The 17,719-nt window shown below is 41.6% G+C and overlaps 1 protein-coding gene across 1 annotated transcript in view; it reads left to right on the top strand.

The window, feature by feature from the left end:
- LOC134211687 (homeobox protein araucan) overlaps nucleotides 1–17,719 on the top strand; it is a 54,595-nt gene that overhangs the window by 27,548 nt on the left and 9,328 nt on the right. Inside the window, exons 3-4 of the mRNA XM_062688816.1 lie at nucleotides 14,845–16,018; nucleotides 16,124–16,386. Of these exons, the coding sequence (XP_062544800.1) occupies nucleotides 14,845–16,018; nucleotides 16,124–16,163 (1,214 nt within the window). The 3' untranslated portion in view covers nucleotides 16,164–16,386. The remainder of the gene's footprint in view (nucleotides 1–14,844; nucleotides 16,019–16,123; nucleotides 16,387–17,719) is intronic.

Here is a 17,719-nt window from a genome sequence, read left to right as displayed (position 1 = left end):
AATGGATATATTATCACGCACAGTCATCAAGGCTCGAGTTTTCCTGCTTGCTTGGCAGGGGCCGTTTAGTGCAACAGCAGGGGAGGAAAATCGCGAAGCAGAAAGGGAAATCATCCCTGCAGAGACGCTCTCGCGTGCATATTGGTGTGGCTTAGCTTGTTAGGGCCAAACTAGACGTTAATTGAATGATAGGATTTATTAGTGCTCATATGGCTGGCGGTATCGATTTGAATATCGATTCGAGAGATCGCAGCTGCAAATTGTTCTTTTTAATTCGCATGGTAGAATCTTCTTCCAAAACTAATGAAATTGCTACTTGCATGTTTTTAAAAACTGCTTTAAAGCAGTCAAGTCGGAAACAGTAGACTAGAGCTTTGGGCTGTTTTGTCGAATGAACATTTGATTGAAAGTGAATTGTATCAAAGCCAGTCATGGGATATTTGGTCGAGAGGGTGTTTGATCAAAGCTTATCAAATGTAGTTTTAATAATTGGCGTTTTAATAATTACCTACCGTCGCAACTTTTATTTTTTTCATTAGAATCATGCTTCATGTTTATACAAGAGCATTAAATAATCGATATTTTTTTCTGAAGCCCATCGGCCTTCTTTGTCACTTCACTTCACTTCTCAGGATATTCATATTCGGCTCTTCACTGTCAATTTTCCAATGAATATGGGTCAGTAACTAAATAGATATTTTACAAATTTTAAAATAACCATAAAACTGAACATATTTTTGATGATTTAAATAAATGCACTCGTATACATAATAACGACGCCAATTGAGAGGCACTTTTCGCGAAAAATGTCGATATAATCAGGCTGATTACGTTTTTTGGCACGCAGTTACCATGGTCGGTGGTAAACAAATGAGTGACTCTATGAAGAAGAAAACTGCGTAAGTTATTCTATGTTTTGAATAATCAAAACACGAATGTCAAAACTCGAATCGAATGTACTTCATGAAGGTGAATATTGTATGCTCTGATGACGAATTTGCTCTAAAGAATTCGACCCAATTTCATTTCGCTTACTATTTGACGTTTTGTACTCTCGATCGACCTCAAGACAACATTCGGACGTTGGGATAACTAATCACTCTTTTCGATTAAAAAAAATAATCTCTAAGTTTTTAGCTTGAGATCATTATTACTGTCTAACAATAAAACCCATCGAATTTATACTAAAAATTGTACCCAAAAAATATATAATAAATATATAATACATACACCCAGGTTTTTTTTTACACGGTTTGGATTTGGTCGTTTAAGACCTTCAGCGTCGATGAAGCAATGAGTTAACCCCATGAAAAAAATCACAAAAAATCAAAGAAAATTCAGGGGGTATTTAAAAAGCTGTGAAAGTTTAGGATAACCGAGAAATTAATGAATTCCAACCGCGTAAAAAAAAACCTGGGTGTAATATAATTCACAAAAATTATCATTAAAAATTTATTCTAAGTCGAATATTTTTGGAACTCTCAGGGAATAATTAGCTACACATATAAGCTCTGTTTTTGCTAACCTCTTCTCTAAGCAGAATGCCCGCTTTTTGGACGTAATGTTGCTCATCAAAACCTGTGCAACACTTTCGCCGCCTTTCTTTTAATCCTTGTAGTTTTTGTAGACCATTACTGTTTCCGGAGCTACATAATCTCCCAAAATGTTTCTATTGGGCGAAGCTCTGGCGAGTTTGGCGGATTTGCTTCCTTAGGCACACAAACAACATCGTTGGCTTCGTACAACTCCATCACCGGTTTTGCGTAATGGTATGAAGATCCGGCAAAGCAGAGTGTCACCTTCGTGGGTCCGGAGGAAGGGCAGCAGGGGCTTCGAGCGGCATTCTTCTTTTGATATTTGACCGTTGATGTCGTCTGTACGGCTTGCTGAATTTGCAGTACCCACGCCTGCCACAACAAGTTATTGGAAAATTTGTCGACCTTTTTCTTCCGGAACATCTCCGGAACATCCAGGCGGACTTACCGACGCAAAACTCCAGGCTGGGTATATGCTTGGCTCCTGTTTCATTGCGATTCTCCTCCCCCATTACGATGCATTTCGGCTGCAACAAACACTTGCGGTACAGCTTCTTGGCGTGAGATTTTGCTCATGTTTTCTGTTTATCTGTTTGGTTTGGCGCCTTCCTTTGCCGTAAACACATGAAGCCTGGCCTATTTCATTGCCTACTGAACGCCCCAGAAAGAAGAATTGACCTTCTTGACCATGTCCCGAATCAAATGATCTGAATTGCGCTTGAAGTATAATCTCTCATCATTCTTTTGTTTTAAGGGTACACCCAACCAGCGGATGGCAGATTTTAATACAGTTCTGCATAAGAACCTTACAGAAACTGTATTGGGCATATACAATTTCGGTAGATTTTAATACAATTGTTGTATTGAAATAATACAGATTTGTTTTATTTTAATACAATATTTGTATAAAAAGCTTACAAAATTGTATATGCCCAGATTTTATACAATAATTGTCAGATTTGTTTTTTGGGTGTAGGTTGTTTTCACTTTCCTTTTGCTGCCAGCTGGCCGCTGGTCGTCTTAGTGGTCTTGCACGATGTTGTGGCGGCACGGGACACGGTCTTCTTCTTGGCTTCTTACTTGGAAGACATCTCAATAACCGTTTGACAGATTGTGACGAAATTTCGCACATGTAAACTTTATAGTCTAAACTAGTATTTAAAATTCCCTAAAATTCTGCCAATTATTACACATGCAATAAGAACTTGTACACAAAAAAGAGTGTTGGTACGTGTTTGATGCTGTTGCTGCCGAAATTTGAGACAATTTGCACAACGTGCTCAATATTAGAGACGAAATTGATTGCATAAAAACACTAATTCGAATTATAATCAATGAAATAGCGCTATTAATTGCTTATATAAAACACCTTTCTTTTCGCTTTTGCGTCGACGGAGTGGCCTTTCGGGAGCGTACAGATTCATCTGAGTTAGCAAAGTAGGACAGTCGATGTCTCCCAGTAAGCGGCTTTCTAGCAAAAGCGGCCTGATCTATTGTCTACCCAACCTCAAGTGATTCTGTTTGCAGAAGGCGACACCGTTCCACGTACGGTGAAAGGTTCTTTGGGTCGCGCCACATGTGGAACCGAAGTGCATTCATGAAGAATTTTTTAAATAGTTTCCATTCGGGCGATTCACCTGGTGGGCAATTGGGCATAGCCAGGATTTCGTACAGGGAAGGGGCAACTTTTTAAGATCTTCGGAATCGTATTTTCAGCAAACTTTACAAAAAATATTTCATGTCTTGAATCTTCTTTAATACTCATGAATACAGTACGTTAACACCGTGCGTAATCGACAACCGGTAGTAAATGACCAACTCAGCACACAAGAGATTCTTCCGCGATCCCAGACTCGGCTATTTACTGTGTAATGGAAGCAGTCTTGCAAAATGTCGTGACCATCACCAGATGATCAGATATGAAAACAAAAACCACCACGCTTTTAAACGATGTTCTTTACTGACAATCACTGCAAGCGCATCGTGACATGTAGAAGCTGACACGTGAATACCTTCGGTAAGCGTGACACCCAGATTGACAACCACAAGCTGAGCGCCATAAAGAGCATCAGGTCGGTCAGCTGTCAAAAGTGCAGGTGAGCACCGTTATTGATTGATTTTGTTGTCGTTTGATTGGACTGACGTCGTTTTTAATTGATAAATTGGATAAATCAATAGTTAAATTAAGGGTTCATTCACAAATTACATAACGCTAAAATGGACCTGGGGCTGAAAGCCCCACCCACCCTCTCGTAGCGTATTTTGTATGGGAGGGTTCTGAAATTTGTATGGGCCGTATTTGAGAATGGCTCTAACTAAGTTTTACCAATTTGATCCAGACTATCTTTTGAAAAAGGCCAAATTTTTTATTGATTTTTCAAATGGATACAATTAAAAACGACGCATCCTACAAAAAAATGTTGTATGGGTGACTATCATAAAATCAGTCAAAGTTTCTAATAAAGATATCGGAAACAATTCAAATTGAGCCCTACACTGAAAAAAATCAGTTTCAACAGTTTCAAAATTAAAACTCGATTTGCGAAAAAACGCTTTTTTGATTTGAATGATATTGTGTCTCAAGATAGGTGTTTATGTTCTCTACCAACCGTCCATACATCGCAAGCTTGACACTTTTAAGGGAAAAAAGTATTTCTAACAAAACTTTTTCTTGTCGAAATTATTTTCAGTGTATTTTTATCCGTTGCGATTAGTTACGACCTAAATATTGTACTCTGCTTGACTGTACAGGAATATTTAAATATATGTATGTATATGTTAAATCCACTGGCACTCCTTGACACTGAGAAAAAGTCAATTCCGACAAAAAAAATTTTTGTTAGAAAAACTTTTTCCTTAAAAGTGTCAAGCTTGCGATGTATGGACGATTGGTAGGAACATAATCACCTATCTTGAGACACAATTTCATACAAATCAAAAAAGCGTTTTTCGCAAATCGAGTTTTAATTTTTGAAACTGTTGAAATTGATTTTTTCAGTGTAGGGCTCAATTTGAATTGTTTCCAATATCTGTACTAGAAACTTTGACTGATTTTGCGATAGTCACCCATACAAAATTTTTTTGTAGGATGCGTCGTTTTTAATTGTATCCATTTGAAAAATCAATAAAAATTTGGCCTTTTTCAAAAGATAGTCTGGATCAAATTTGGAAAAACTATGTATGTACTTTTCTTTTAACAGCACCTCTTAAAATATTGCACAAAAAGTCAATATAAACGATAAGAACACTTAAATGTTCCCAAAAGTTCTATTTTGGCTTCATGCATTTTTATCACAATCCATTAATTCCGCTAAGTGGATTATTCCATTGCTGTCGAGCGTTGATTTCGAACCAAACACCGCATAGGTCAAGTGATCATCACGATAGTCAAGATGACATGGATATGACAACCACAACATCAGGAAAGTTTTCCTATCATTCATGCTGGTGATCACAGGCAGAAGAAGTGAAGACATGGTGAGTGACCAAGCGCTAGTTGCTAAAATGTCACTTTCATGGTGATCGTTACACCAAGCATGTGAGATCCACATTGAGCATCACAATTGAGTACTTGACACATGACCTGGATTTTGTTATTGTCACGCTTTGCGTGACTTGTACGGTGACACTTTGCAGCACTGAATGGAAGGTTTCTTGCGACAATAAAAAACTAACGACCGGGAGCTTACACTTTGCTCATGGGACTGTTGGACGCCGCTTCTCGATGGTATATGCAAGCAGGTGGCCGACAGCGATTCCTGTTTAGTTGTGGGTTCAGAAATTTCGCCGGAATATCAAGGAGAGTGTGTTACTAGACGGTACCACTCGTCTTGCTTTCTTGAAACATTCGGATGGCCATGGCACAGCCACCTTGGGCGTCCGAGAGGGGAAACCTTCCTTGGCGATTGAGGCCATCGACCTGTGGATTCGTACAATGATGGACAACAGAATCCTTTACGGTTCAGTCCCTGGCGGTGGATCTAGCCCACTTCGAAAACTACGATTTCCAGATGATCCCTTCAGCACTCGGTTTAGCCATTATTCACATCTCGCCTCGATAGCGATAGCGATTGACTAGTCCCCGGTGGCGGATCTATCCTACTCTGATGAAAAGTTCCCCAACAGCGGTAGCTCCCCCGCAACCGACGACCGTGGCACCACGCTTTGCGTTAATGAATAAAGCTTCCAATGAATGATTAAATTTCTTATGATTAAACCATTCGACTCTATGATTAAAGATTATGATTAATGATTTATCCATTTTTGACAATGATTAATGATTATGATTAACGATTAAAATAATTTTTGACAATGATTAACGATTATGATTAAAGAATAAAACGATTGAAGCATGATTAACGATTACCGATCGTGATTAAATGTTGACACAATATGTGTATGATTAATGATTAACGATCGATATGATTAATGAATAATGATTATGAATAAATAAATTGATCGATTTGCATAGTGATCAATAATAAAGTAACCTTTCTACCAAATTATGTTATTAAAGGTTTAAAAATTGTATGATTATGATTAAAGAATAATGAATAAAAGCAATGTATGCAATGATTAAAATTGATGATTAATGAATAAACTCAAAACAATCATGAATACGATTAGTGATTAATGATTAAATGCAAAAATATATGAATAACGATTAGTGATTAATGATTAAATCGTATTTTTTGTATGATTATGATTAATGAATAATGATTAAATAACCCATTATTCATTAATCATGATTAAATCTATGATTAATCATTAATGCTTTGCGGCTACGAGCTCACCGCAAGCTGAAGATAGTTGCGACGATGGTAGCTGTCACTCATACCTCTGTTCATTATTGACATCTATCCTCCGCGGAGAAGCACACTGACACTCATGGTCCGCCTCTTTCAATGGTGGCCTGCTGCTGCTACGTGCTTCAATCTAGTTGTAGGATGTCAGCAATGCTGTTCGTCTCTCTTGCGACAGCACTCTACTGCTTCTGCGTTCCGGTACATTCTTTCGACGATTGGTGGCGGCGTCCATTCCACACGCACTCCTCCCTGCTTTGGACACACTGCACCGATATCCGTAACGGGCGACTACCAACTCCTGTTCATGATGCTCAGTGCCGCTTGCGTTCGATGGCGACCTTGGCAGTTTCAACTAGCGATTTAATGGTGCTGGGTGTTTCATGTATTGTGAGTCGTAAATTTCTTTGGTTTTTGGTAATATTTTGAATTTTAATCGACTATTTCTGTACATGATTGAATCCCAAATCAGCTCTCGTGTATAATACTTTGGGAACTTATTTATCTCTTTTATTTCAAACTTCCCCCCATTTTGGAAATTGCCACGGCCCTTTTCTGTCCCCCTCTGGCTACGTCCTTGTATGACTTGACTCCAAAATTGACCGAACCAACGAACAACAGATGGTTATTGGACATAATGAATCACGGAACTCGTCATTATTTACTCAGAATAAGGCCGGAGTGGCCTTTGCAGTGCATAAAAGTCTTCTCCATTCAGTTCGTTCCTTGACTGTACGTCGCCAACCACATAGTCAACGGAAGGTCCTCAAATCGTCTTCCAGCTGATCGCTGTGCACATCGCCTTCTCATGTCCGTCGGATTGTTGTCCGGCTATGTGTCCGGCCCACCGCAGTGGCCCTTTGTCTAGCCAGTGCACGTTGGTGACACTGTAGATGAAAAACGGCCTTTATCCTCAACTTGCAGATTCTCACGCTGCCACCAAATCATATTGACGTATCTTTCACAGCACAGAATGCACTGAATAACAGAAATTAAAAAAGTAATGGGTAATGCTTTAAACATAACCGCAAGTAGACGTAGGACTTGTATAAACGTAACGTATTTACATTAAACTTTTAAATTTGTGGGGTTTGATTATAGGTATTAATATTGGAAACGACAACTTTCATACTGTGTAGAATTATTAACGATTTGTTGTTTTCAAAACTTCTGGAAATCTGGGCTAATTTTATTATTCTTCATCCACCACCGCTGTCCTCGCAGCCTCAGCCATCATCGGCCTCTAGCCGTGAACTCCGAGCGATGCGATGGGCGATCGCATTGATTGGAACCGACACCACCGCATCCGACCATCATCAAGCAGAGTGACAACAAAATGTTTCCTCTTCTTTCATGCATATTCGCAGACCCACCGACAGCTTTCCCACTGGCGACTGCATGCTGTGTAGGTAAACACAGCGAACGAACGAGAAAAAAATGCGCGAGCGAAACACACGTCAGTACGCACTGCTGTCACAAACTGTAATGATTCGCACACGGCAGGCACTGCTTCTTTTATACACAAAGTAAATCTTGCGGTGGACCCGAAGGCTCGTGGCTCAGCGCATTCTGATGTCCGTGTTAGAAATGCACGAGATTGGTTACATATGAACATTTTACTAGCTTTGACAAGAATTGGAATTTTCAATAGCTTATCGTTTATAACCTTAAGTTTCAATGAAATTGACAAATTGCTGGAGAGTGTCCGAGTGGATTGATATATAAATCTTCAAAATCCATCCAAAGATAAAGGCGCTAGTAACGTTCGAAATCTTCCCTTCCAGCGTAACGCTCTCGATTTCCAAAAATCTAAATGACACCCAGTATAGTAAAGAAAGACGTAAGTCCTACGTCAAAAAAAGTATACACTCGGCATGGTTTTCTGTAGATCAAGAATAAAATGAGTAAAAAAAACATTAAATTAGACATAATTGAGTTTTGGCTAAGTGGCTAAGACTTCTGACTTTAGTTTAATTCGATACTTTTTCAAAACAATGCGCTTAAAATTCTCAACCTACAGAAACCCTTTCCTATTTGAATCTAATCACCGACACAACCTGACTTAATACAAAATAGTTCGGTGCAATAAACTTTGAAATTCGCCCCTTTTTTTCCATCCCCTAAATCGAGCAACCGGCAATGAGCGGCATTCTCCATTACCGATGCGTCCAGGGAATGAACAATTTCGGGTTGCGAAACCGGTGGCAAGCATACGCAAAAAGCGACAAAGGGGAGAAAGTGCTATGTTTTCAATTGAATGAAAATCACATAATATCACTTATTAAGACTCAATTCATTTTCTCGCCCACCCTCGGCGGGGCGACGTCGTCATTGTCGTCGTCGTCGGTTTAGAAAGCCGCACGCCGGAAAAAGGCTAACGCAGTCGTTCGTTTGCTCGCAAACTAGACATCAGCAGGGGTTGCCGAAACCACTTCGGTCCCAGGCCAGGGCTCTCTCTAGTCCTACGGCGGCGACGGCCAGCGTTGAAGCATAACGAGGCCGTTTCACGTTCGTCGTGCTTGTTTGGATCGGTTACTGGCGAGGGAGGCATATCTAAAGTACCGCACAAACGACCAAGGGTGAGATGCTTAAGTGGTGGTTCTCAGTTTCAGTGCCGAACAACCCCCGTCGCCCGGGACGGAAAAACGACCATAGAGGATCTGCTCGGGAGGCTGCGTGTGTTTACTGTTATTAGATTTAATTCACCATATCGAATTGTTGAAATAAGTTTATTCAGGGTCGATGATTTTTATTAGATTTAATGGAAGAGCATATTTTCGCTCGTGTGTCCAAATTTGATTACACGAGTATTTGGACAGAACAGACAATGCAGCAGTGATTTGGCCATGGGAACGTTTTTCGGGTAACCGCAAAAATTTGTTGCCTTTGTCTCCGTGGTTGGCCACAATATTGGAAAGTAAAGGATGATGAAGTTAAAGTACTGTGACAACCGGAGCTTGCATTCCAAAACCATGTTCTTCTAGGCGAACGAACAACGACCACCGAAAGGGATAGTTTGTGATGTAAGTGCATGGAAGGAGTGTTTTGAAAGGAAAAAGGTCTGCAGAATTGCTATCACACCGGAGTCATACAAGTTTCTATTGAAGCATCTAAGGTCCATACGACCGACATCTGCTGCAACACACTTCCTATCGTGATGGGGTAGGGAAATTTATAACAAAACTGTCACATCCTATTGTGGACCCGCTGCAGCACAACTGCTCGTACCATCCTACGATGATTTGTGGTTTCTCGACCTCATCGGTGAGTACTAACAAATACCTACACTTGCTGGTCTCTCCACAAGGACACACAAGAAAGTTGTGTCCTTGATGTTGTACAATACATTTACAATGGATATAATACTTAATCCTTTCTCTTGTTCGGTGGCGGTTGCCTAACCCAGCAGAGGCGAGATTTATCTTTAGAAGGCCGCATTTACGACAACCATCCTTCAAACATGTCATAGGAAGACGAAGAATCTGTTGCAAATTCATCCCTCTGTCTATTGCCTTAGAATATGATTACTAGGCTGGTTCGTGGAATCGATTTTAGGTACTTCATCTTAAATAAAGGATGGAATATGAAACGCAAGCGTTGCCGACTCACAAAAAGTTGATTTTGAATTTCAATATAAAACTGTTTAAAAATTAAAATACAGAAAAAAAAGTGTTGGCGATGTTGAAGATATTCGGAAAACCAAGAAAAGCTTGAGTTCAAAAGGATTAGTGCAGAAGGGCAGGAACTAAAACGGCCTCAATCCAAAAGTACCAAAACAAAGAAGAAAATGCTTTCGATTGGTGCAAATCAGCCTTATGGAAAGAACTAAAACGCTCTTAGTCCAAAAGGGCTTAACTACAAAAAAAAAAACAAAACCAAGAAAAGGATTAGTGCAAAAAGGATTTATGGCAGGAACTGAAACGGCCGGCAGTAAAAAAACAAGAAAAGCCTTAGTTAGAAAGTATTAATGCAAAAGGGCTTTTTATTCTCTAGTTATTCTCTAATTCATTCCATTAATGATGAAGGAATTGGAAGAAAATGCTTTTCTTATTTGGTTCGATTTTATCTCCACCACACCTAACCCTTTTTTGATTGCCCTGTGGCACTGCATTCGTGAAAAGGGCGAAATTGATTTTTAATTTATACGTTAAGAAGTTGGGTTGTATTGTCTCACCCTTTCAGGAAGACGCAGACCTTTAACCGGCTTTTTTATGAATATTGTTTTCACAATTATTTCTTCCGACACTCGCATCATGTGTTCAGCCCAACGGAGTCTGGCGTATTTTTACGCATCTCAGGATAGTACAAAAAATCAATACAGATGTCAAACATATGGTTATGCGTCTTCTTTACATTTCCCAAATAATTGTAAAGCATAACAATCATTCTGTTCATGTATGGCAATGAACGACATCCGATGTACAAACCTACAATAGACGTTCGGTTATGTGTGCGGTAAATTTTCGCTAACCCAAAGTTTGATGGCTTCAACATGATTGTCCTGCCCTGTTGTGCAGTCTCAAACATATGTTCAGGACTCGAAATCAATCTCCTTCAAATGTTCCAAGCCCGAGCGTGAATTCGAAACCGTGCGCTAGTAGTAGGTAGATATCCTTTTGCATTTTTAAGATCCGAATACGGTGACGAATATGCGCGCAGGGAAAACCGATAAACTATGCATAGCGCTGCAAATCAAACCAGACAGAAATCAATCCATCAAATCAATTGAGAAAATGGAATCACACGAAACGTATAAGTGCAATCGTTTGCAGCAGTGCGCTGCAGTGTGTTCAGTCAATCAATGCGAGACAACGGCACGGCCGGCGCGTAGGATTTTTTGCTGCTGCTGCTCGCTCGGGCTGTCAGCTTCTACTGCCGGCCTAACCAACCTGGGCGGTAAAAACTCGGCACTCGATGAAAGCCACTTTGGAATTGAAATATTTCCCGCGTCCATGCGTCGTTTCCGCCACATTTCGGGACGACAAGTGAAATGCTGCCCGGGGAAAGGGGTTAATGTGCGGCCAAACCACGTGGCTGATGTGCCAAAGAGTGGCGCTAATGGAGACGGATGGATGGATGGTTGGTTGGATGGATGAATGAATGAATTGGCCCAAGGTATATATTTAGGAAGAGCCCTCTTCATGCCTTTCGGTGGTTTGTAGATTGATGCTCGCGAGAAAGGAAAAGGAAAATAAGGAATCCATTAAATTCAGCTGACAATCGGTACCCGCCGCCACGAACTGACTGACAAATCGGTTTTCCATATCGATCGATCTTCTCGTCGTTTTTTTACGTTTGCAGCAGAGGGCTAATGATGTGGGGTGAGGTAGGATCTTTGTGCGTTTTCGTGATGCACTCTCAACGAGCTGAATGTTTAATAGGCTTTTAGGATGGGCGAGTGCAGTGATAGAATGCCTTTGGGCATGATATTCAATGCTGATTGTGGGCGACAAGTTTTTTATTTTTCCATTTATTCTTATCATTCTTCTATTTTTCATTTTCTCATACAAAGAGCTTTATCAAAGAGCAACTATTACAATTCAAAAACGATTTTAGATAGGAAGCTCGTTTCAAAAAATATCATACAGACCTCATTCAATTTAGGCCATATTTAATTATGACAACAAAACCATTCGATTTTGGTAGCACAAGGCGGATACTTACTTGATACTTGATGGGCTACAGCTCTTCGATGAACCTACGCCGAATGGAGTATCCTTCTCCACTGGACTCGATCCTGGACCAATCGCTTCCAATCGCCCTGAACATTGAGCGCCCTCAGGTCCTCTTCAATTGCAAAAAGCCATCGCGTACGCGGCCGTCCACGAAGCCTGCGGGCTCTCTACTAAATGTTATCTACGCTTGACATTCTTCCGGCATACGAACAACATGTCAAGCCCACTGTAGTCTGCCGTGTTGTATAAGCTAAGTAATATCCAGTTCTTTATACACCTGGTACAACTCGTGATTCATGCGACGCCGCCAGATACCGTTCTCCTGTTTACCGCCGAGTATTTTCCGCAGCACCTTACGCTCAAACACCCCGAAAGCCTCCTTTAACGTCACTGATTTATGGCCGTATAAAGCCACCGGAAAAGTCAGAGTAGTATACAGCGCGAATTTTGTCTTCGTTCGCAGACTACGGGACTTAAGCTGGTTACGAAGTTCGTTGCAGCTGCATTACGCCTTTTCACCTCGCGGGTAACATCATTATCGCACGTCACTTATGTTCCAAGATACACAAATTCTTCAACCACTTCAAATTTGTCACTATCCAGCACCATTTCACTACCACCATCACTAATGAAACCACGTTGATTGCCAGCGACCATGTGCTTCGTTTTGCTGGTATTGATCGTGAGTCCAATTCTTGCTGTCTCCCTCCTAAAAGGCGCAAAAGTCTCTTCCACGGCACGGCGATCAATTCCGATAATATCGATATCGTCCGCAAATCCCAGGAGCATATGCGATTTTGTGATAATGGTACCGCTTCTTTGCACACCAGCTCTCATAATCGCTCCCTCGAGCGCTATATTGAACAGTAGATTCGAGAGTGAATTACCTTGCTTTAATCCATCTAAGGTAACAAATGACGTCGATATTTCATCCGCAACCCTTACCCTTGATTTCGATCCGTCCAACGTTATACGAATCAGCCGTATCAGTTTCGCTGGAAAACCATGTTCTAGCATAATTTGCCGTATTTTATTCCGTTTCACTGAATCGTACGCCGCTTTGAAATCAATAAACAGATGATGTGTCTGCAAGTTGTACTCCCGGAATTTATCAAGGATTTGTCTCAGGGTAAACATTTGATCCGTCGTTGATCGGCCCTCACGAAAACCTGTTTGCTATTCGTCGACGAAGGACTCTTTAAGTGGTCTCAATCTGTTGATCAGAATACGGGACATAATTTTGTATGCCGAATTAAGGAGGGTTATTCCTCGGTAAATGACGCACTTCAGTCTGTGCCCGTTCTTAAAGAGAGGGCAAATGAGGCCGTCCAACCAGCTAGCAGGCAATTCCTCGTCTTCCCATATTTTCGACATAATATGGTGCAGAACTTCATAAAACTGCTCACTGCCATGTTTGAGAAGTTCAGCCGGGAGCTGGTCCTTCCCCGCAGCCTTATTGTTTTTCAGCTCTTTAATAGCTTTTCTAACCTCATCTAGTGTACTGCCGTGAATCGCATATCTGTTCCATATGCATAGGAAACCCAGCAAAGATGGGACAGATATGCGATTCACGGCAGTGTAGACGACTCCACAGCTTGTACATCGTCGCTAATATTTATTCTGTTCACCGATGCACCGTCACTTCCACTATTCAACAAAGTCTCGAAGTGTTGCTTCCACCTGGCAGCCACTTCGGTTTTATCTGTCAGCAATGAACTGAACTATCGCCAGTTAGAATGCAAAATAATACAACCCGAGCAAGGTCAGGTGCGTTCAACTAGTATTAAATGAAATATGTCTCCTTCCCCATAAGCACGCGCGGCTACAAAGCAAGACCATGCTGAGGGTGGCTGGGTTCGATTCCCGGTGCCGGTCTAGGCAATTTTCGGATTGGAAATTGTCTCGACTTCCCTGGGCATAAAAGTATCATCGTGCTAGCCTCATGATATACGAATGCAAAAATGGTAACCTGGCTTAGAAACCTCGCAGTTAATAACTGTGGAAGTGCTTAATGAACACTAAGCTGCGAGGTGGCTCTGTCCCAGTGTGGGGATATAATGCCAATAAGAAGAAGAAGAAGATGTCTCCTTCCCAAGTTTTTTTTCCAAAAATAATATTTTGAGGGGCAACAAAAAAATCGTTAAATTTTAAGGATTTTCAAAGCATTCTTCAACAAATCTGAGGAGTTGTTCTGATTTTTTCATTTTAATATTTATATTTTATTACCCCCCTCCCCCACCCTTTCACTCATGAACCTAGCAAATTAATGGTTTAGAACTCAAAACCCCCTCCTTTTTCCTCTCTTCTTTGTAATTTCTAATTTTTGTAATCCTTAATTTTGAATCAGCCGCGAGTACGTCGGTTACCCAAACTTACCATAGTTGTAAGAAGAAGAATTACAAAAATTGCAAAACAAATTGTTAATAAAAAAGCAAAAGTATTCGGCTCCGTAACGCCAAATGGCAAATGAGCCTTCCAAATAATCGCAAGATCCAACATGAAACGTACTTCTTTTTACAGTTTCATTTTCCCTTTAGTTTTCATTTTTATTTCATTTCAGTATTATTTATTTATTAAGGAGGAGGGAGGGGAGACATTTTTTATTAAATATTAGTTATTAAATAACATAGAATATTGCCTAAAAAGGGCAAAACTTCTAATATATTTACATTGTAAAGCCGATTTTACACATTGCTTATTTTATGACGTTTACAATTGCTTCTACCCTTATTTTATGAACATTGTAATTGTACTGTGGCCCGAATCTGGGAGGTCACAGATGCTGAGCTGAAAAGCCTTGCATAATGATTAATATCAGCTTTCTCTTTCTAGACATGCATCACCACGTGAAAGCCGAGCACGACAAGGACGATGACGATGATGATCTCACCGACGACGAACGGAAGCCGGAAAACTTATTAGGGCATCCGGGACATCTGGGGCAGCACCATCCGTACTACCACCATTCGATGCTCGGGGGACACCACCACCATGCAGGACTCAAATCAGAAATGGACCATCCAAAAAACCAAACGGGCAGCGACTGTGGAGTGCCGATTCCAGCCTCAAAGCCGAAAATTTGGAGTCTGGCAGACACAGCCGCTTGCAAAACCCCACCACCACAGGCACTACACAGCTCCTGGATGACCGGCGGCTATCACCCAGGGCAGCACCACCAACAGCAACAGCACCATCAACAGCAACACCATCTGCAGCAGCAACAGCAGCAGCAGCAGCACCTCCAACAGCAGCATCAGCAACAGCACCAACACCAACAGCATACGGGCAGTGGGATGATGATGGGCGGCGGAAGTTCCCCAATGAGTATGAATATGGCAAATACGCCGCACAGCCAAGGTATGGGGACTATGGGCAGTGGTATGATGAACAATTTCGGGAATACCCCTTATTCCCGTTATGGGGGGTTTCTAACAGGAGCTCAACACTACAATACTACCCACAACAACAACAGCAGCAGCAGCAACAGTACCAACAGCAATACGAGTACGGGTCCAGTGACGGATGCTACAACTCCCACTTTGCAACAACAGCAACAGCATCAACAACAGCACCCGCAGCAAGGGATGCATCCACAGCAGCAGCAACCCCAGCAACCTATGAACAGCAACAATTCCCAGTCGATGGGGTTTCCCGAGGTCCAGACAGACACCCCACCTCAAACCCCACCGAATATGAAACTACCCAGCGTGGCGGGGAATCTGCTTACAACCACCTCAGCAACCCCTACGACAGGTACCTGCTATAATGCGGCGGTCAATAATGGTTCTGGCAATAACAATAACAACAACAACCTCACTCCAAACAACAACAATCTAAACCAATCGAATGGTTATGCGTCGTCTCCGGAATCGATGGGACAGGCCAATCAGCAAGGACAGCAAAACAACTACTATCGGATGCAATCAAATTCACCGCAAAAATCCCAGCAAGATTACACTCAGCAAATGCTGCATCAGCAAGATGGTTTCAAACCGTTCTTCAAAAAGTAAGTGGGTTCCTGTTTTCCCGACCAGAAGTCGCTACACGTTGACGACCACGGTGGCGCGTTGGAATGAATAATTTATGAACAATCAATTTTCGTCCATTTTAGCACATCACAAGTTGGCAACGGTTTCGTTTCCCCGGTTTGAACGGCAAAAGCAACAACAGCGTACGCAACATTCAGAAGATTAGAGAAAGAGCTGAGAGATTTGGCGTGAATACCACCGCTCGGCATCCTCAGTTGGTCGCATAATTCCCCGCCACATACAAAACACGAGCTTTTAGGTTTTCCGGTCTCTACACAAGCACACAATACAACTACTGAGGCGTCACACTTTTGGCTGCTATGGACCAGGACAAAAGCATTGAAAGGTAATTTTGGATTTTTGGTTCAGTTCATACTGATGTGTCAAAGTTCAGTCCGCTTCTACAAGCTTTTTCCTTTCAACCTCCCACCGTTGCTCATTCCTTGTAAAAGTCTACGCACTTGTCACCACCACGCAGTCACAGCAGCGCGATGCGAATTTGATAAATGATGCCACTGCCGTCTGAAGGCAAGAACGCAGTCATCCCTCTCATACCCCCGAGCGGATCGACCGAAGGCCCTGACTGCCTTTTAGATCTTTCCCCCGTATATAAATGTTTAGATAAGGCCATCGCTCATCCACGTGACAAAATTAATGTTTGAAACTTTTCGCCCGGGATTAGCATCATCCTTTGTGTATGTGCGTGCGGGGTCTTTGAAAGTCATCGCCGTATCCTACCAATGAATCACGTGCGCCATCCGAATTTAATGTAACCTTCGTTGCTTGTTGTTTGTGCGGATACCTATCATCCCGACCAACAGCCATGAATCTAATCTTGCTTCCTAGCATTCACAGTTCGGGCTTGGATGCCGTATCCGAGTAGGTGTTGCATTTGCATCGAGTCGAAATGAGGGGACTGCAAAGCCAATTCCATCTTCGTTCGATGTTAATTTATATTTGTTGATTTTTGAAGCGTGCCACCATCCAAACACTTGTTTCCCGCTGTTCTTGAGGTTTTTATTTGCCATTCATTGCTATTGATATTTATATCGTGGGACAAGTGTATCAGGCAGTACAAAATAAAATCGATTGGTTAGGAGTTCCCAATTTCTCGACTCTTATCCGTGGCCGACTAAAAAAAAACACCGAAATGTTGGGAATCGTTGCGATAGACGATCACCTCACACATCATTAGCATCTCCTTGGGAATCCAATTAGCGCACCGTTGACCCACGCCTTTATCGAAATATTCCAGGGTCTATTTCCATTTCCGATGCCGTAAAAGACGCGAGACCTAACGCATGCAGTTAGCACAGTGAGGCTTCGAAGACCGCCCGAGATTTATGGTATTGCTCGATCATCGTACATTAATCTTGGCGGCTTCGGAAACCACCGTCAAAAGGCCCACGGAATAAATGTGACTTTTTATTTTGTTCTTTCTCTCGTTGTTTTATCCTCGCATCCGTCTTTTCGTCTGATTAAGATAGACGATGATCGCTCACCACACCCGAATGAAGACGATCTGCCCTGCTTGCCGACCAGTTGCTCTCACTCGCTGTGCAATCATAAGTTCGAAAGTTTATGAATGAATTAATATAAGCACATAAATATTAGTTAACTGGAGTCGGGGTAGATCAGTTCTAGATCTTCCAGCAGATTGCACGCGTGGAACGGTCTAT

Source organism: Armigeres subalbatus, chromosome 2 (assembly GCF_024139115.2).
Source record: "Armigeres subalbatus isolate Guangzhou_Male chromosome 2, GZ_Asu_2, whole genome shotgun sequence".
Lineage (NCBI taxonomy): Eukaryota > Metazoa > Arthropoda > Insecta > Diptera > Culicidae > Armigeres > Armigeres subalbatus.
Note: the sequence above shows the minus strand (reverse complement) of the source record. Positions and strands in the feature narration are given on the sequence as shown.